The sequence below is a fragment of the Chanos chanos genome, chromosome 1 (assembly GCF_902362185.1).
Source record: "Chanos chanos chromosome 1, fChaCha1.1, whole genome shotgun sequence".
NCBI classification, from domain to species: domain Eukaryota; kingdom Metazoa; phylum Chordata; class Actinopteri; order Gonorynchiformes; family Chanidae; genus Chanos; species Chanos chanos.
Window position 1 is genome coordinate 30,503,771 of NC_044495.1, and position 22,273 is coordinate 30,526,043.

General features: G+C 37.3%; 1 protein-coding gene across 1 annotated transcript; it reads left to right on the forward strand.

Moving 5' to 3' along the window:
• The first annotated feature begins 9,004 nt into the window (after positions 1 to 9,004).
• On the forward strand, positions 9,005 to 14,440 carry LOC115808783 (neuronal acetylcholine receptor subunit non-alpha-2). The gene is made up of 6 exons (XM_030770266.1): positions 9,005 to 9,017; positions 10,876 to 11,027; positions 12,566 to 12,610; positions 12,738 to 12,847; positions 12,962 to 13,844; positions 14,300 to 14,440. Exons 3-6 carry the CDS (start codon positions 12,584 to 12,586, stop codon positions 14,438 to 14,440), a joined length of 1,161 nt encoding a protein of 386 aa, XP_030626126.1. The 5' UTR covers positions 9,005 to 9,017; positions 10,876 to 11,027; positions 12,566 to 12,583.
• The last annotated feature ends 7,833 nt before the right edge of the window (positions 14,441 to 22,273 follow it).

Sequence of the window (22,273 nt, forward strand, 5' to 3'; positions counted from 1 at the left end):
ATGGCTACCCAAGGCAGATTTCTGTCAGAGAACCTCATGTCAGTGCTTGTCAGAAAAATACACATACAACTGAAGTGCATTTAAATGCAGTTTTATTAAATGCACTAGGGAAGATTAGGTTGTAGTAAAGGATTACTTGTTTCAGTCAAATGCACATTAAAATCACTGTCAAATTTAGAGCTAGGAAATTGTGCAGCAGGGTTATGCTAGCAGACTGATGTGTTCATTACCCATCTAAACTTAAACTAGTTTTCTGCTTATTTTTATGAGTTAATAGTTGTTTATGTAAGTTTGTTTAAAACTGATGAAATGCTTCAAAGTTTGATGGTAAACATTATTAATTTTAAAACTGACTTCAATTTAATTTGTTGACTTAGTTATGTCATAAAATTTAAACCTGAAACTGAGATTTTTACTTTTTTCTATATTTGATTTATTGTTTTAAACAGGACATGAGTCTCTATATTATTAGTGGCCTTAGAGACTTCAAAATGTGTATCGGTAATCTGGAGATGGTCAGGCCCTGGTGTGCTCTGTAAGAGGGTTTGAGCTGTTCTGCTGTAGTTTTTGTCTGACTTGTAAAATTTAAGAGTCCATGGCTATGTCCGAAATGGCATACTACATACTACTCGTATACTGATCTTGATGTAAAAGCTGTAAGTAGTATGCAGTACATGAAAAATAAAAATTTTGCAGTACACGACATTTACCCAGATGATGTACTACTCTGGCGAAAATTTGCAGTATACAACCAGAGCTCACTTCGTTGGGTACTGCATCGCATGATACAATGTGGTGATTTCCAGCTGCCAAAAAATTCTAAAAACATGGTGGACAGCGACATAACTGGCTCCAACGTAAACTCCAGCTGCAGTTCCGAAGATAAATGTATCACTTGCATATTTTGGTGTAATAAGTCTTCAGATGCTTTCTTATAGGGCTACTTTTGATAGATGTTTGTTGTAGTTGTGTGTTGTTTGTTTTTAACAGAACATATAGCCCAACCGATAGCAAACATGTACTACACTACATGTAAGTTCTCATACTTGCATTCTATACTATATAATAGGATGGGGAGTAGTGTGCAGTACTCAGTGTATACTGGGCCAGTATGCAGTATGCAGTACACTAGTATGCCATTTCAGACACAGCCCATGTTTAGTTAAAAATGGAGCTGTCGCTTGTGACTAATATCTCCACAGCTAGAATCTCAAAGGTAACCAGTGGTGCATGCATGCACTTGCCCTTGCAGTCACACACTCACATGTGACTAGACACACACATACTCACTTCCACACCAAAGACATGAACCCCCCTCTGTGCTACTCCTCTGCAATAAAAGTTCAACAGATTTTTGCAAATAAAAATAGTTTTGATTGCTGGCACAATTTTTCTTTTGTATGTATAAAAATCTGGATTATGGGAAAGATTGGACATACAGAGAACATAATATAGTGACCTACTGATATCATTATATCTATGTTAAGTCATGGAAAATGTTCAATTAATGTTTAAACTGTTTAAAGCACTTGCTACAGACAAGTGCTGAATATCTCTTTATACACACGTCTCCATTAAATAAGTCTTCAGTTGTTGTAAAGATGACTAAACTTTGTTAGAGTGAATAAAAGTGTGTGAGAGTGTGTGTGTCATATAGGCAGACCGTCTGACATGTGGAAACCAAGTGGGGACATTTGACATTGCTGAACTCTGCGCCCTCAGATGATAGTAATAATAATAATAATAATAATAATAATAATAATAATTGATAATGACAATAATAATAATTGTACATAATGAAACTAATCTGTGAGGGGAGGTCTGGCTGGCTCTGTGATTCCTCTCTTAGTGACTTAAATGGTAAAAATGAGGTAGCCATTTGGGACACCATTTTAATTTATTTCGCTTTTCCTTCACATGTGGAAGATTATGAATTGAACCAATTCTGTATTAAACCTAAACCATCCTAAACAGATCAGTGGCTATGAGTGCTATTTGAAATGATCTGATCATTTTTTAGTAATGTTTATCAGAAGAACAGAACAGCTTTACACTTTCAAAGAAACTGGTCCAATATAGTCTTTCATTTCCAGTGTATCTGCTTACACTTGAAATTTCATGCGGATTGCTTACATTACTTAATTACTTGATGTTATTTTAAATTAATTATTACTTTTCATTATTGCAATGCAAGTTTTCAGAGTTTGTACTGGTCCACAGCAACAACAATAATCTATACATCAGTAAGTCATAAGATTTCCATATACATTGAGTCATTTGTAATACACAGCAGAATGGCTGTAGACAGCTTTCCCCACATCCAATCATATGTTTCAGTCAGACAACACTGCAGTATGAAATATGTACTCTGAAATAACAAGTGTATTTATATCTATATTTTATATTAGCATATTTTATATATTTGAAAATTGTATAGAGTGATAGGTGATTGAATAGAAAGCGACTATCTCCTTGAATGCTTTTAAATCAACAAAATCAATAAGAGATAATATGATGCCACTCAGCCATAATCAGGCTTCTACAAAGAGGAGTCACTGTGAGTGATTTGAAAGATGCAATTTGTCAGAATAGTTATGCTGGTTCCCCTTAACTTCCTGTATATTAGTCAAACCCTGTGGGAACTCAAGACTCTATCATACATCTATACCCCTTCTACTGTTCATTATACAGGCAGACAGGAACACGCACCACAGAGGATGTACACCACATTTTATGGCCTTTGCATTGTGTAATCAGTATTCATAAAGGCTGTTCTTGCATGACTCAGCTTATTCTCATATTTCATGTGTCAGTCAGCATGTGACTCTCTCTCCTCGCTCTCTCTCTCTCTCTCTCTCTCTCTCTCTCTCTCCCTCTATGGTAATGAAATCTTTTTCTACATAATATAACAGTGATATTTATAATTATCAGAGAAAGAATGTGGGAATATAAACCCTTTCCACTTCTAAAACGTCAAGAGGTCAAAAGGAAATCTATACCATTACAGTCACGATACCACATCTCTACCATTACAGTCATGATACCACATCTCTACCATTACAGTCACAATACCACATCTATACCATTACAGTCACGATACCACATCTCTACCATTACAGTCACGATACCACATCTATACCATTACAGTCAGAATACCATATCCATACCATTACAATCACAGTATCCTGTCTTAACCATTACACAGCCATGGTAGCACATCTTAACTATTACACAGCTACTTTATGTTGTCTTAACCATCGGCTGTATTCTGCTGTATTTTATAAATCTCAAAATGTAGTAAGAACTTCAAACCCAAAAATGTGAGTATAATACTGTATAAATAATGATATATATTTGCTGATCTAAAGAGATCTGAAAGAACTTACTTAGTCGCAGCACAGTGCAGTCTGACATAGATTAACCCTGCAGAGCAGACTCCAGTCTGGTATGGTTTGGCTATTGATTCACACTGCAGTCTCATCAACTGCTCAAAGGTAGGTTACAGCTAGGACATAAGAAGTCACAGTCATGAGAGGTGACTATGACCAGTGTAAGGTAAAGCAGAGGTCAGTGCTGAGATATAACTTAGTAAGGATCTCTCTCTCTCTCTCTCTCTCTCTCTCTCTCTCGCTCTCTCTATCACATACATATACACTCATCCTACCCTTGAAGAGAAGCCAGAGGTCAGACATAAACTCATCCTCACATTGTGTAGTGGTATTAGTGAGCATGGGGGAGTAAAAGGAATAGACCAAGAGAAAGAGAGAAAAACTGTGAGTTTTGCACAATGGATCACTTTATTCTTATTACAGTGTTCATGATGTGATTTCCTTTCATCCAGAGCCTAAACAAATCAGAACTATAAATACTATTATAGTAAAGGCACACTTAAAGGAATGGTATGGTTTCCAAGCAGTGTCTGAGGCCCATTGTACTGTGAGACTCTCTTCCTCCAGTTAATATAAACACACAGACGTGTCAGTTCACATCATCACTGCAGCTGCAACAACCAAACACACTGCCACCCTGTATCACTGCAGCAACCACAACCAGCAAAGATCAGAGTGACAGCAGGAAGCTGAAACAACTCTCTCTCTCTCTTGCTCTCTCCTCTCTCTCTCTCTCTCTCTCTCTCTCTCTCTGTTGTTCCATGGGCTTATTGAGATCAGGGCATGACATAAATTGACACTAAAGGATCTGTGTGCCACACATTATGCGTTTGTAACCTCTGATTCTCCAGAGGTTCTGCCTGATCATTATTAACGCATTTTGAGCAATGAGAGGGATTTTGTGACATTTTTAAGTTAGTGTGCTATGAACCAAAAAAACAATATCACTTATGTTGAAGCCTGTCTAATTTGAATGAATATAAATCAGTTAAATGTATGTGATGATAATGTTCTCAATGGTATGTCAGTATATGTAAAAGTTATGCAATTTAAAATCATATGAATAAGCACTGGATGTAATTCAGCACTCTCAGGAAATCATGAGAATGAGAGGATAACTGGTCACACTGTATATAAGAAAGAGAGTCATGTGTTGGCCTTTTTTTTCTTTAGTGGCACAGGCACAATACAATCAAATCGATATTTAATTATGGAATTATTCAATTAGATTTTCTGATAAAGTTCAACAAAGAAAAGAGGACATGAATTAGGTGGGTTTGTGTTGTGTTATTTTAAGTGATGTGGGTTCATTACGATGGTTTGATTTTTGCGGCTGTGACAGATGGCTAGTGTGGAGGCGGTATAGTCTGCAAATGGAGGCAAATATGCATTATTTAAAGAACTGACAGGATGAATATTTTAATATTTCAGTCTGACTTCCTTCCTCCTTGGATAGCAGTGTGTGTGTGTGTGTGTGTGTGTGTGAATGTGTGTCTTTGTGTAGTAATTCAAAATGAAATTGAATGTGCATGTGCACGAGCACACACACACACACACACACACACACACAAACACACACACATATGGAATCAAACATAAAACATTTGATATTTTGACAGCTTTTTAAGCATTAAAAAGCCACTCAGCCTCTGAACACATCAAATCTTTAAACCTCTTACTTAAAATGCCAGTCAGATGCCATAAACCACACAGATTTTAATTTACAAATATCTCTAAATCACTCAACACCCTGTAGAAAAAAAATCCTAATTTTGCAGAGAATAACTCTCTGTAAAACTATGGACATTTTCTTTAAATTAACAACCCCACTGTTATTCTAAGTATTATGCCAATAATGACAAATTACAAATGACAAATTTATTTTTCATTTTTGCACAGAAAAATGACTAAAATTACTACAGTATTTATACAGTATTTTTTCTGCTTTCTTAAATTGCATACACATTTATGTAAAATGACAATAATTATCAGTAATTAAATATGTAACTCGTTATATAAAGATTTATGTCCATACTAACAATTTAGCATTTTTCTTTGTAATTTTAAGATAAATCTTATCAGTTTTATATTTATGTGTACTTTTACATTCAGACTTTGTGATTCTGGATACAAATTTAGCAAACTTTTTTCATTACATGAGACATAATGCATAGTCTTTTTTTCAAGAGTACAAAGCTGCATTGCTCTGGAGGCTGAAACTTTCAGGCATGTTGCGCCTCTGGCCACACCCAATCAGTGATGTCACAGTGAGTAAAAACATATACATACTAATGAATCTGACAAAAGTGAAATGAGTAAGGGGCGAAGTCAGGAAAAAAACCCCACTGTTAACACACACCATTTAATGTTTGGGAGAATAAAAACTTAACTGGCTGTTCAACATGATGAAGGATGCCAAACGATTTTATGCAAATGTTACCGTTGAAAAAAAGATAAAAAATTCCAACAACCTGCTTCACTTACTAGTTCAAATACACAGTGGCTGAAAAACCTTTTCTGCTGCTCACAAGCTGTCCAACCCAGTTCTGCCCAGAATGGAAGCTCAAAGAAGCTGCCACAAAATGCCAGTTATTCAGTGAGTTTCTCCACTCAAAGGACTTGGCTTGATTTGGCTCTGAGCCACTTGCTGTGTGTCATCCCCTCTCTCTCACCTGCCTTTCCCGTCTCTCTCTACTATTGCTATCACTTTATTGAAGGTGTTTGATTGGAATAATTTAGAAAAAACTGTAAAATAACAGCGTTTCTCTGCTGAACTTTTAGTGCTGTCACTTGAAGGTGTTCGATCATAATAATTCAGGAAATACCTGTAAAATAAGAGTGTTTCTCTATAAAACCTTTAATGAAAATTTCTGTACATTTATTGCTTCTGCACTTTATTTGAATTAGGATATTTCACTTTAATTTGATGGTTTTTGTTTGTCAATGATCGTCATTTGCATCGTCAGTTATTTGATTGTTTATTTTCTTTTCTTTTTTTTCTTTTTTTTTTTTTACAGTGCATGTAAGTACCTCTAATAGAACAAAATTCAGTGGGTGCCAGGACAAGCATTCAGAATAGTTAATTGCTATACAGAACTATACAACACACTATAACTGCAACTGCTTTGCAGGGCTGTTTTCAAATTGACAATATCTCTGGCAATCACACTGACTGTCCAGCATCACAGCACCACAAAAATACAGTTTCTAACACAGACAGTAAGCTAAGCAAAAGAGGCATTGCTCCTCCTCTGCAGGTGTGCAGTGAAGGCATCTTTCCTCCATTTTGCAAATGATTCCAAATCGTAAGCAAAGGGGTTGGAAGGCAGTGATACCCACCCTCACGAAAGTCACAGCTGGCTCCAACTGGAGCAGAAAATCATCATTCCACAGACAGCAGCTCAGCCACACACACAAACAAACATGCAAACATACATACCCACACGTACACACACACACACGCACACACACACACACACACACACACACACACAGTGTTTTAACATATTTTTCTTGATTGCTTTGATCAACTTCAGACCATTAAATAAACAGTTTTCAAAACAGGCAAATTTTTAAAACAAGCATGATGACTTATGTAAGTCTGTCAGATGAAAAAAAGATAATGTTTTGCCTCTGATTCAGAATATTTTACATTTGATTTGTATATCAACTTAAATACAGTGGAAACCGCTTACAGTGGTTGTAATGAAATCCACACTGACAAATATTACATTCAAATACCACTAAATATTAATCATCAAACAGGACTATACTAACCAAAGAGAATAAAGCTACTCTAATCACCTTTCTTTCTCTTTTGAAGGGCTGCATCTTGCTAAAGATCAGTCATGTTTGTTACTGTTCTATAGATATTTTATCACTTTGAAAGATTCACAAACTTCAGACAATTCCAATGTAATGATGTTCTGTGTTCCACTGATGTTCCACTGATTACATACATATGACATGGAGCTGAGAAAAACATGCTGTTATGTTCTGTGTCATCTTGTTTTTTCTGCATAGTAATAATGTGGAATAATGTCAAATGAAATAATGTTAGTTGTACTAAATTTTACATCATTTAATCTAAAGTAGCCGTGTGTATGTGTGTGTGTGTGTGTGTGTGTGTGTGTGTGTGCATTTATCTCTCTCTCTCTCACACACACACACACATATGTATATATATATATATATATATACAAACACACATATGCGTGTGTGTGAGAGAGATTAATTTTTGTGCTTGATCACACTTTTGAAAATGGACTTAAAGCAGCCAAGAAAAGCTGGAACAGTGTAAATTGTTGATATTTTATTCAACCAAACAACTGTTTCTGAAATGTCTAACACGAAATGACTACAACTGCTATGATACATTACATTTAAATTTTATGGATAACTGACTGAATGTGATTATGGAGTGATGATAGTTGGCACAAACAAAGTTAACAATGTGTTACATTGAATTATGTTACAGGACGTGTTATATTCATGTTTCACAAAAGAAATTTCTGTGTCTAAACCCACTTTCACCCTTGCTGCCCTGTCAGTGTGGCTATGTGCTCATCTATGGCTGTGTTCATGTCACTTCTGCTCTGGGAGAAAATAAACTATCCTCTCAGTCATGAGGTTTCACCATTCAGCCAACATGACTACCCTCTTACAGTGTCCATCATCTACACACACACACACACACACACACACACACACATGCACACATACACACACACACATTCTCTATTTCTACGCTTCCATAATGTTTCTTATTGAACCTCTCTAACAAACTCTAATGCCGGTTTCTATGAGTCCTCATGGTCTGTGCTGCAGGGAGGGTCTCTTCATGCTCTGCTGCTCTTATGTATGCTGTTGGCTCTCTCATCCTCCCATTTCATCCTCACTGTCATTCTGTCCTGTTCCTCCATTCTGTTTTCTGGATGAATATACAGATATTATTGCTCTGGTTGGTCACTTTCTGCAAAACTGTAAGGCCACTACACTAATGTCTGCTTGTTTCTGTGCAACCAGAGCAACCTCTCTCTTCTCCATGATTAAAATCAAAGGCCTATGTTGAAATTTTGTCAGTATACAACCTATGTCCCCTCTCTCTCTCTCTCCCTCTCTCTCTCACACACACACATACACACACTATTGATAATAAGTTTAGTAAAGTTAAACTAAATTTCAAATACATTCATTTTCATTTATTTCCATTATGTGATTTTGTTTTTGAAATTCTGTAAATCATGACTGCATAGAATATTCGTAATAGCTGAACAGCATCCCTGTTCAAGCTATTCTTACGGAAGAGAATTCGAAGTGTTACGTTAATGAAAAATGATAAATCAAGGTAGGAATGGCACATAACCAGTCCTTAACAAACTCTACTGACAGTATGAATTCATAACATGCCCAGTTTTTCAGTATATTTTGTTGTCACTAAAGTAGGTTCAAACTCCTATTGTCTTTAGAATATTTTGTCACTGATACAGTAAAAGTTTTATCAGACACCAACAATGCTCCTATCAGAACAACAATTCATGGGTGGAATACCATGACTCATCCATGAAAAACTAACCCTTGCACAGTTTATTGTTTGTTGAACAAGATCAGGTGTACCTTCCTCTTCTTGTGTAACTGTAACAAAAGGGAATATTTCACACTGCAGATTTCATAGTCCCAACTGATAATGCTGTTGAAGGTGAGATTTTCCTTGAAACACACATACTGTACTTGGCTACTGTAGTGACCTCCCCTGGTCCAACAGCAGAATACAAAGAGAGTTAGAGAGAGAGAGAGAGAGAGAGAGAGAGAGAGACTAAACTATGATCATAATAATGATGACATTGTTGACTTGCACCTAAGGGGAATTACAAAAGCTTCCCATCTCATAAGGAGAACTCATTCCACGTCATATATATGTTTGCGTATGTGAGATTTTGAGAATCTTGATTACTGCTATTTGATATCCTGCAACCGATTGAGACGGATATTTTGCTTGTGATTTGTCAAAGCTGTGGTGAGAAAACCTTAAAAACAAACAATACAACCCTACAGGGGTCAAGAGAATTACAGTCACACTTCGCTCCTTGTGGCGCAAATTGACTCAAACTCTGGGGTCACAGTTATTTTGGTGTGACCACGCCAGCATTTGACATGCTCAGCGATTGGTTGCGCCCCCTCTGTATTAATTCAATCCCTCCCCAGCCAGTTGTGCCGGAATCCCCATACTCAGCTTTTACAAATCTATACCGAGACTGATCGACCAGAAGAAACAAAGTCACAGATTTCATCTCCTAACAATTAAACTTTGGTATACAGTTACAGTTATTTCTTTGTTTTTTTCATGCCCTGTGGTAGTGCGTGTGACAGTTATTGGACAAGTATGAAATTCTCAGTTCTCCTGCTCTTTGCGGTGTTTGCGGGCGCTGCCGCTAACATTCCGGGTGAGTAACCTAAACATTCCTGCTTATGAGGAACTCCAGAATCTGAGAAACATATTTAAAATGTCTTTTTGGTTCAAGGTTAAGGGATGTCCACGATATGTAAACCTGGAGTGTACATATGATTTGGGATTATATGTACCGTGCTCTGATTGAATTGAAATTATGCAGACATTGATCGAGCACACTTGTTTAGATAGGTTTTTAAACTTGAGTTTGCTCAAGCAAACGATTCACTCTGAACCCGATGACCTTTTGGTGAAGCTGTCAATATGTCATTGACACAGCTGCTTACCTCCTAGCGACCGATTAGCATCGCACTTTAGGCGATTGTTTTATCAGCTTTCGCTACCTGTGTAATGTATAATATTTCGCGGAGGAGATGTTATAGGCTAAGGAAAGAAGTAAACTGAAGAGATTCCTACATTTGTAGCATTGTTATCGAACATTTTCTCCGACAAGTCTTTTTTTAAGACTTGGGATGTGTACTTTCACATTTAATGTTGACTGTCGGTCATCGCAGCCAACAAACAGATGCCTGCCCTCCGATTCCGTAAATCAATTCTTAGAGGACACGGTCATAGACTACTGCTGACAAACGTGAATCAGAAGCAGCCTATAGAATTACAAAATGCTTGTGTGTCTGCGTGTGTGCGCGCGCGCGCGTGTGCTTTCACCTTTCTTCTCGTTTTCATCCTGGCACTTTTGTTTTCACTGTGTTGTGTAAACAGAGGTAGGGGAACAAAGACAGAGTGGGCTTAAATTGAATGAAAATGTAATTTTCTCTCTTACCGTCTCTCCTGTATAGTCTTTCCTTCTTCCCAAAGAATATCCTGTAACTTTCCGATTTAAATGCAAATTACATAGTCGGTTTTTTTTTTGTTACAAAAATTAAAGAGAGAGAGAGAGAGAGAGAGAGAGAGAGGGAATTCATGATTAAAATGATACTGGTAATCTAATTTCTACAATAAAAAGAGGTTAAACATGCACATTGTACACATTGTACACAATGCACACATTCACGTTTGTCCACTCTCTATGGAAAGCTACAGGGGAGTTTGTGTCTTTGGCTGAGAGAGAAGATGCCCTGCTCAGGGACCTTTTTCAGGGATACCAGCGCTGGGTTAGACCCATCCAGCATGCCAACCGCACAGTTACTGTCCGCTTTGGCCTCAAGATCTCACAGCTGGTGGATGTGGTAAATATAGTAAAAACTGCATTCATATCTGCTCACATATACATGAACATTGGCACAGCTCAGGTTGGTGCTGTTCTTGACTCTCATGCTGTATTGGACTGATGCTGTCCATTGTACTGAAGTCGTCTTGGGACATTATCAGCTCTGGTGCTGAATATCCAATTCAAAGTAGCTAAGAGCTGTGCTGTGCTCTTCCGTTCTCACAATCACTATGTTATCTGTCATTTCCTAAGAGGTTTTCTCTGTTCAGGGACAGGAGCAGGGTTTTGGTATTAGGAAAGGTGAATTATTAACAGTGAAAGGAGACAGAGAACAACCTTGTGTCACAATATATTAAGACACACTTTCTTTGAAGCAAGATTCCACTGATTTCTTACCATAATGCTGTCAACAGACTGGGATTATTTTTAAATTACAACAATTTCAGGTTAGATTACGCTCTTCTTTTATTTCTAAATGTGATACTTCAGGGGTTCTCCCTTTGAATTTATGACACTGAGAGATTGCTACATTTGATCCAAGAATATAGCCTATCAATAGTACAAAACTTAGTACTTTTATTTAGACAATCAGCATTGGATGAAGACCTTTCAGTCAGTTTAAAAACTTTGAATTTAAAGATGCTGAAGAAGAAGGGTGAGAGTAAGAATAAGAATAAAAATAAGAGTAAAGTGTTATAATTGTATGAGCTATGTCACTCTTCCAAGGTATGAAAAAGAAATGTCTAGCTTCACCTTTGACATTTCTATTATTAGAACTACTGGTATTAATGCGATTCTATTACTGCTTTTACTGGAGCCATAATTTAGATTTAGAGCCTAAGTAGCAGATAGAAACAGGAATTAATGGTCTTGTGATGAGTGTAAAAGATGATTATGAGTGTAAAAGGCTGTTGAATATCTCTTAGTGTAATAGATATGGTGACAGTATTACAGCATGTGGTAAATGATGACTTTTTGACTCGCGGGAACTGTCCCTTTAAACCCAAATGAGTTTGAAAATGGCCTGATGTTTACTTTCAAGTAATTTACCGAACATAGGAGATTTCAAGGAAACAGTGTAGACCAAAACTAAATCCATATGGAGTAGGGAATTTCTAGTATTTGGGAATAAGTATGGATGGATGGAGAGAGAGAGAGAGAGGGAGCGAGCATCAAAACAGAGGTAAACAGGAGTTATTAATTATCTCATAGCAAAACAATTTTGAAGTGTGTTTTGAAGCAAGCTCTCTCACTTTCTTTGATTTAGATAGACAGACAGATAGATAGATGACTTTATTAATCTCCGGAGGGAAATTAAATCATCATAGCAGCCAGGTACATTAAAATACAAATGACAAACAGGTGCATGAACACAGCAGCTGACATGAATAAACAGTAAGACTAGTGAATGGGAGATTGGGGAAGAAACTGACTGATGGTTCGGTTATAAATAAGGTACAGATGAAGGCATAAAGTGCTGAAGATTAACAACATCCAGATATAGTCAACGATGGAGTGGAACAATGGAACTAATAACTCCCCCTGTTCTCCATTTAGGATGAGAAGAATCAGCTCATGACCACCAATGTGTGGCTATGGCAGGTATGTTATCTGATTTCTGTCTCATTTGGTCAATTATAGACTTGAAAACCTCAGTGAGAAATGTAGAGGTGTGGTTTATAATCAGTACCTATAATCTTCAGAGGTGGATTGTAATTTGTGTTGGTAGCAATGGATAGATTATAAACTGCGCTGGGACCCAGAGGATTACGGCGGCATCACTTCCATCAGAGTTCCATCTGAGAGCATCTGGCTGCCAGACATTGTGTTGTATGAGAAGTATGAGTGCACTGACATCCTGCTCATTGCATCACATGAATAGTGCTGTTATACATTTTGTGCGTTGGGTGTTAGGAATGTGCTTGACGTTAATTCATATCTGATTTTCTTCAGTGCTGATGGACGCTTTGAAGGTTCCCTCATGACTAAAGCCATCGTAAAATACAATGGTGTCATCACCTGGACCCCTCCTGCCAGCTACAAGTCGGCCTGTACTATGGATGTCACGTTCTTCCCATTTGACCGACAGAACTGCTCCATGAAATTTGGCTCCTGGACGTACGACGGGAACATGGTGGACCTCCTGCTTATTAACCATCATGTGGACCGGAGTGACTTCTTTGATAACGGCGAGTGGGAGATTCTCAACGCGACAGGCATGAAGGGGAGTCGCCGTGATGGCCACCTCTCTTACCCGTTCATTACATACTCCTTCATCCTGAAACGTCTCCCTCTTTTCTATACACTCTTTCTCATAATCCCATGCCTCGGTCTGTCCTTCCTCACTGTGCTTGTGTTTTACCTCCCTTCTGATGAAGGAGAGAAACTCTCACTCTCCACGTCAGTCCTTGTCTCACTCACTGTCTTCCTCCTCGTCATTGAGGAGATCATCCCCTCATCATCCAAGGTCATTCCACTGATTGGGGAGTACCTGCTTTTCATTATGATTTTTGTCACACTGTCCATTATCGTAACAGTGTTTGTGATCAATGTGCACCACCGCTCCTCAGCTACCTACCACCCCATGTCCCCCTGGGTCCGTTCACTGTTCCTCCAGCGTCTGCCACATCTGCTTTGCATGAGGGGGCACACAGATCGTTACCATTACCCTGAGCTGGAGTCACACAGTCCTGAGCTGAAGCCCCGGGGTCGTAAGGGAACAGCAAACCCTGAAGGAAGAGACGGGGACGATGACTGGGTCACCATGCTGGAGAGAGCCACCTTTTCTGTCCGCTACATTTCTCGCCACATAAGGAAGGAACACTTCATCAGAGAGGTATGATGTATGTGTAACACCGATGGGAATAGAAAGATAAGATCCTTGCACATTTTATTGTTAGATTATGGAGAGCAGAGCTTGCTGGTCCTTGGAGGCAGACTACATCACATGGGGTCAAGAAGCCTAGAGTGTGCTGTATGGTTTAATTTGAGTCTTAGGAATGGTTAAATATGTATCAAAATGTAAAAAATAAATGTGTTGCATTTGCATTGGATTAACATCTGAAACTGAGTACTATCAACTGTGTTAGTAACAGAAACTGAAAGACTGCTGCTTGAACAAGCAATTTCCTTCACTCTAAATGGCAGAACCAAACAGCATTCACAATATAATGGTGAAGACATGCTCAAATTCAGCTAATGTTTAGTTAATTATTTTAATGAAACTTTTAGAATTGTGATTGAATGTAATAAAGGCAGTTGGAATAATCAGTTGGTCATGATTATTACCAGGTGGTGCAGGACTGGAAGTTTGTGGCGCAGGTACTGGATCGTATCTTCCTCTGGGCCTTCCTCACTGTATCTGTGCTGGGTACCATCCTCATCTTCACCCCTGCACTGAAGATGTTCCTGCATACTCCACCTCCATCATAAAACACTTAACAATGTGCTCAAGTGTTCAAGCACTTACTAGCATCCAGCTCTGAAACCCTACAATATTCCCTGAACACAGAAAGTCTAATCTGTACAAAAATCTAATTAGTTTATGATAACAGTTAATCAGTTGTTGCAGAAGTCCCTCAGCACCAAATTCCTCATCAGTATGTATATATTTCTCTCTCTCCCCAAACATACACTTTGTCTTCCTTTTATCAGACTTTCCAATGTTATAGAAATTTTAAAATGTATTGTTTGCTTTTATTTGTGCTGAAGTATTTATTACAAAAACATATTTCTGCCAAGCATCAAGTTTCTTTTTAAATTTCAGTCTATCATTGTGAAGTATAATTTGATTATTTCAAGAAAGTATATCACTTTCACTACTGAGTAAAAGATATTTTTATGATACAGTGTCTTTTTACTGTTATAGTATGTTGTAATTACATATTTACATATCCACGATCACATGGTCTATTGCTCCTGTAAATGGCAGTATGTATTTGGTAAAAAGTATGTTAATGTTCAGCATCACTTTGGCTCTCAGTGACTAGGAACTAGGTTCTCACGTGGTGTATTCGATTACAAACAAACAGCGCTTTACGCACTTTATTTGTTATATATATATAAACAAGACCTGTTATTATATTGTTGAAGAACCAGTACACTACATATGATCTTTTACTACATCTTGAAAATGATATACTTTCTGAAACCCACAGGATAATCATTTGGTTTTGACTCCAGTATTTTGGTATAAATGGCACGTTGTTATGGCACATTACTCAAAAATCACATTTTCATTTGCAGATACATGTGCATTCAATACCTCATATTTACATGGTGTACTAGCAAAACAATTAATATACTTTGACCAAATTTTAATGTGTGATAAAAAAAAATCTGCACAAAAATCTGCAAATGTTCTTTTTTTTTTTGACTGAATATGTGCACACTGACTCACAAAAGTCAGGAATGTTGAGTTACAAAATGTAATATTGTGTGTGTATGTATGTGTGTATGTGTGTGTGGGTGTGCACACAGAGATGACGGACACGTCTTTATACACTTGAAGTTATACACTTGGCATGTAGCGCTCTCTTGGACCACAAGAGGGAAACCACTTACAACTGATATATTCTGATTGCATTTAATTGCAATTCAAAGTTACAACATTTTAACATATTAGCCAGGACTTAGATTCAATGAGTTATGTTAAGAGTCTGTGACAGAACATGCTATAGTTGTGAATTTTAGATCAACATGGAAACAGTGCGAGTGCATCCAAGTAGAATAGAATAGAGTAGAAAACATTTAAAACATAAGGGTGATGCAAAGTTTAGATGCTGGTTATAGTGACAAATCAACTGATTTACTGAGTGTTAATGAAGTGTTAGCGACATCATAACCATACATTCCTGGGAACAAACGATCAAACAAGTAAACACATGATGAAAAGAATTATGCATGTTGAATTACTGGTGTAGAGTACATGTTTCCACACATCCGTGCACACATGCAGCACATTATAAACCCTGAAACATTGCAGTGGGGTTTAGGCTTGTGCATGTTAATGGTTCTCACAGTGTGGGTGTGATGGAAAAAAAAAGGAGGACAACAACATCTATGAAACCACACCATAGAGAACAAACAACAAACGGTACACTTCAAACCAACACTGATTGCATTTCAATAATGCATAAACAAATTCAAGAACCACAGCGGGGTTTCATCTTGTGCATCCTACACATTCCTGCATGCCAATCTGTTTGACCTAACGGACTTCTGGGCTTTCTATTCACCGCATTCCACAGTCTGTGACGTCAATTACTAGTCATTCTTGAAACAATACCTATTTTTTCATTCTTAAACAGCAATGTTAATACATCCTAAAGGATCACAAAATTAACTTCACTGGCCAGTAATAAAAGGAAATGGTATGCAACAGCAATCAAAGAATGATTTGACCAACAAGTAGAGTTCACACTGATACAGCAGTAAAAACACAAAAATAAAAGAGGACTTACTGACTGGTCTCAACAGATGTTTGTGCTATGTGTTTCAGGCTTTCATTTACCTATTTATGACCAAATTGTTTCATTGTGTCAAGGTTTGGTATATTGTATTTTAATCTCATATCTTGGTAAATTTTACTTCAGTGTAGACAGTCTTTTCTTGCTGTCCTGTCATCCTATATTCTGTTCTTGTTTCTTTATTTTTTAACACAGGAAACTGTAGGGCTGCGTAATTCAGCATTTTAGAATCTGTCTCCTGGATAGAAATTTATAAAAGAATGAATTCAGTATTTTCAGTCAGAGCGTAACTGCTTTTATTTTTTATGACATACCTTTAATTTGTTGTGGTTATTATATGTGTTCTTTTCTTTCTATTACATTTAAGTGGTAGTGATCAGACATATTAGAGAAGCGTGCTAATTTATTCACATGTACTTTATGATGTTAACATTCGTACTAATGCTCTGCACATGTAAAAAAAATAAAATACATAAAACTTACTGGGACGTTTGACTGTTCATCCTCAAACCTGTCTGTATGGGAAGGTCTTCTTACAGAAACCTGATCTATAACAAAATATTAGAGTGATTTGCAAAATTATGTGCTGCAGAGTTCATTTCAGATAATTTATCTACTATAGTTCGTTGTCAAGTGAACTGAGTTTTATTATGATTTACCTTTGCAGTGAGCACATGTTTTTTTCTTATGCCTCCAAAATGCCAGAGCAGATAGTAGAACTCCACACAGACACAAAGTCACTCCAACACCAAGCAAAACAGAGCCCTCTTAAAAAAAGCAGCATATTTTACATGTATTAATACACAGCTGAACTACCGGTTTTTAGATGTCTTAAGGGATAGTTTAACTGAGCCATGTACTGGGATGCTGGGAACATGCTGACAATGCAATGCTTTTTTTTTTTTAGTGCACTTTAATGTGTAGCACAACTGTATCATGTTAATCATGTTAAATGTGAGATTGCACTGCTAATGAAACACTGGAGCCATTTCAAAAGAATTTGGTCCAAATGCTGTAATAATTTACTTAATCAGACGTTGTTTGAATGAGGCAGTGGTAAAATGATGGGGACATGCAAGAATGAATAGTAATAAAGAAGTTTTGAAGAGTGAATTCTACAATGCTTTTCTGTCACCAGACTAGGTATTCACCTCAGAAAAAAAGGGGGAAAAAAGGGGAAAAAAGCAACTGATTGTACAGAAACACATATTAGTTGTAGAACTAGGACAAAATTAAACACAATGACAGAAACAGCATGTGTTCTTACCGCTTTCTAGCTTGATGATGCTTCCATTTGGTCTTTGTTCAGAAGTCAGGGAGTCACAGACATAACTTAGTTTAGACACTGGAGTTTCTGACACTGGTGTTGTAACTGAACCCTGTTGAGCTGAATTTACACATTGTCCAGGCTTATCAATGCTATTTAGCAATTTTGTTTATTAGAGCAAAAAACTAAATATATAATATAAACCGAAAGTAATGAGATACAATTACAGTATTTGTGCAGTCATTAACCTAACCTGCTATTTAACTCAGCAGGCTTGGTTACTAATTATAATTTTAAAACTGTTATTTGACGTTTTTCTTCATGACTTTGTCTAAGTAAACTCGAAGTACGGTTTATTGATTAATTCACAGCAGTGCCTATCATTATGATATAATAATAAATCAGGGTTGAATTACCTTTTATAGATAAATATGTCCCATTTCCAAACTCAATGTAATATTTTCTTAATCCGCAGTAGTACATTGCTTCATCCCATGGACCGATATTTGAAATAGTCAAATTACAGGTGCTTTCAGACCCATTTATACTAAAGCGGGGACTTTTAAACTCATTGTGAAATTGTGCATCTTTATTCATCATTATTGCTATGATATGAGGTGGTTTTCCTTTTTTTTGTTTATACCAAACAATGGAATATTTGTCTTCTCTTATTAAAAAGCAGTGAAGAGTGGTGGTTTCACCAATTCCCACTGTGATCTCTTGGCTTGGCTGATAAACTAGTGCGTGAATATTTGCCATGCCTGAAAAGAAAAACAATGTGAGATAACCTCAAGAACTCACTCCTATATAAACAGATTAACAAACACACACACACACACACACACTCACACACACACACACTCATCTGTGTGAATATATATATACACACACTCTTACAGCATATATTTAAATATACAAAATAGAGCAGAACAAAATAGTATATAGACACTCAGTACTCAAATCCATGTACCTGGGAATGAGAGCTTTACAGGTCCAATCTACTATTCAGTTAAAAATGAAAAAAATGTACATATATTGTAATACATTCAGATTAAAGTCAATGTTTGTACTCACAGAATTGACAGGGAAGGACCAAAAACATCCAGACAGTAATCATTCTGTGTTGGTAGTTATTTTTTCTTACAGTGCCCGCAGGCACTGTATGACCCGAAACTGGTGTGTGCATGTGTCGGTGTGTGTGCAAAAACCTTGTGACATATTGTTAAGACGGAAACTTGCTATATAGTGCTATTTTGGGACCACAAGAGGGCAACCAGCGCTAACTAATGCATTGCACTTGCTACTTGCAATTCATAAAATTACAACATTATGGCCAGGACTTGCTCATGATGAATTATGTTGAAAACTCATTACAGAGCATGTCATTACAGAGCAGTGTTTGTGTAAAAACTCATCCATTTCTTTCTGTCACTCTTTTCACCTCTAGGTGGTTGGACATTTTAGATAAATTTTATATAATTAAAATGGTGCAAGTGATATGTAATAGGGAGAAGGTTTCCCCCTAATGGCATGTTCTGTTAATACTTTTACCTCAGGAACGCCAACTCAATTACCCAATTTTAATTCCACTTTATAGCCACACCTCATCCGGTTTATGGAACGTTTTCTGGGGTTTCCGGTGCTGCGGATGGTAGTTGTTTTTATGAACAGTCGGGTTGCCAGACGTTTTACCAAGTAACGTCGTGGTTTTGGTTGAGCAAGTTTTGCCATAGGTAAGTGCTGTGTAGCCATTGTTTATCGGAATGGGGTTTAGTGCGTTAGCTAACCACTAATGTTTTGCAGGATCCGTGGTTCTGCTCATCTTGTGGTTCGCGCTGGTAGTCCTGCTCGAGAAAGTATGTTTTAAGGTTAATCGAGTATCTCATGTGGGCCAACTTGTTACTTACTGTGGTTCGTTTTAGCCGACCTAGTTTTATAGAGCGGTTGCTCACGACGGCGTAGCACTACCCTGCGGCCCCCAGGTAAATTGGATTGAATCATTTCTGTGTTTATTTTATTGGGATTGATGTAAATTTTAATCAGAGTTTCGTTGTTTCCTAGGGTTACAGCCACTGCTGTTTTGCTTTACTTATTGTTTTGCTTTGCTTATTGGTTTTGCCTGCTGTACTGTGTTGCATGATTTACAGTTTACTGCATTTCTTGAGTTTTACTGTAAATTTGTTTATTTTGTAAACCAGCTGCTCCTGTTTCTTGAGCATCAGTTTGTTTTTCTGATGGATGCAAGTGTTCAGTGTCTGGCGGTCGTGCTGAGGGGAAGTTTTATCGTTGGGTCCCCCACTATTAACCCTTGCCACTGCATGCTTAATTGATGTGCTTTTCTTGCACCTAACCTCTTTTTGCGCCTCCTTTGCAGTGTGGTTGCGTGCGTGCCGTGTATGTGTGAATGCGTGCATGTTCACGATCACGTGTGGCGGTGGTAAGTAGATCCCTCTCCAATTAGGTAACTTCACCATTAGTCCCCTTTGCGGCCGGCTTGGCCTTTTTTTAGTGCCCCTCTTTTATAGCATTCTGGTAACCTTAGTGGCAGTTGTAGGCATAAACACTTTGTTTAAAACTTTTTATTGGTTTATTAAACAGTAAATTAAATTCTTTAGTATTTGAATAATGTGTCGCTCCTCCTTGTATGAGTGCTCTTGCAGCTCTTTCTTCCACTACACCAATTTGAAAAACCTTACTCTGATACTTGAAAACCACATCTCTGCTCTTGCTTTACAATAAAGGACCTGTGCAATACTTACTGTTTACCAAAGGATTAGTATAAAACTATTTCTTTTGGTGAAATTCCCAAAGTGGCGTTGTCGGTATATACATTGTCCCAGGGGGTGCCCTTTTACTTACCCATCTACCCTGGCCTCCTCCTCACCCGGTCACAGATGGATAATAGATTAAATTGCTGTCTATATATTTCATAAGAGAGGGCATTTAAAACATTTGGTCTTTGAAAATTTAGATGTAGTGAGTCATCACAGGTAACAGGCCTAATAAAGAATACTGTGGAAGAAATACAGTATATTGTTTCAGTATTATACCACTGCATGTTTACAGAAAGAGATCGGTTTATTTGCTGCACATTGTAACTGAAAAGAATAAAAAGATCTAAAGAAAAACTCTAAAGCCAGGCATTCAAATATTCACACATATCACATAGATATGCTCATTTATATGCGGATCCCACACATCCATCAACACGCGCACACACACACGTGTATATATACACACACATGGCTACTTTCAATTAAATGGTGTAAAACTCAGCACAACTAAGATTCTTTCATTTTTAAACCATAAAACACTGCTGTGAGTCTGAGGCCTGTGCACCATCACCAAGTTAACTCTTTTCAGAGTGTGGGTGGAAAAGAAGAAGGAGGAGGAGGAGCTGGAAAAGGAGGAGGAGGAGGAGGAGGAGGAGAAAAAAGACATAATGAAAACCACACAATGCAGAATATGAAAAAAAAAACATAACAGTTTTCTCTTTACTTTCAAACCCACGTTGCTTACATTTCAGTCACACACTATCATGCACAAGAACCACAGCTATTTTGTGTCTTGTGTTTCCCACACATTCTTGCATGTCTACCTATTCTACTCAACATGCTTCTGCACCTACACTTTGTCCATAGTCTGCTACTTCAGTTACTCGAAATAATATCATATATTTTTTATTTTAAAGCAACAATGCCAATGCATCCTAAATCACCAAGACATAAACTTAATTAGATAGTAATAAAAGAAAGTGGTGATGTAATATTGGTCAGTGAAAGAGAACCACATTTCAAAAGACAGTTTCCCCCCATCACAGTTTGAATATTTTAAAATTATTTCAATAAAACTAACAAGTAAGCCATTATTTGAAGCACTGAACAGGAACTGCATAATACTTGAGTGGCTGAGTCAGAATCAGACAAATGTGGCTTTGTTAAGGTAAATGTACCAGGTAAAATAGGAGAAGATCTATTGAGTGGTTGTGTCACTGTGTATAGATTTGCTCTGTTTAATACTCATTTTTTGGCAAATTTCACTTCAGAGTAGAGTCTTCTCTTGCAGTCCTCTCATCTTATATTCTTTTCCTGGCTCTGTGTTTTCTAACTCAGGAAACTGCAAGGCTGCATACTTCAACATCTTAGAATCAGGTTCCTAGGTCGAGATGTATAAAAGAATAAATAATAAGTTCAGTATATTCAACCGAAGCTTAGCTGCCTTTATTTTTCTGACATACCTTTATATTTGTTATGGCTGTTGTATGTGTTATTTTCTTTCCATTTTATTTAAGTGCTAGCTATCGGGGAGCGATATTGGAGAAGCACGTTGACTTATTTGTGTGGCATTTAAGATATAACCAAACATAGAGGTTTTTCTGCATTCATTTACATTTATTGCTTTGGACAGGTAAAAGAATGAGGAAATGCAGTGGAACATTTGACTGTTTATCCCCAAATCTGTCTGTATGGGAAGGTCTTCTTACATAACTATGATCAAAATAGAACAAAATATTAGAGAGACTGGCAGAGT

Bases quoted from the DNA above. Each gene is read 5' to 3' on its own strand.
- LOC115808783 (XM_030770266.1), top strand. From the start codon at position 12,584: ATGACCACCAATGTGTGGCTATGGCAG. The intron at 12,611-12,737 runs GTATGTTATCTG...TTGTGTTGGTAG, and splicing joins CCAATGTGTGGCTATGGCAG to CAATGGATAGATTATAAACT. The intron at 13,845-14,299 runs GTATGATGTATG...GATTATTACCAG, and splicing joins AGGAACACTTCATCAGAGAG to GTGGTGCAGGACTGGAAGTT.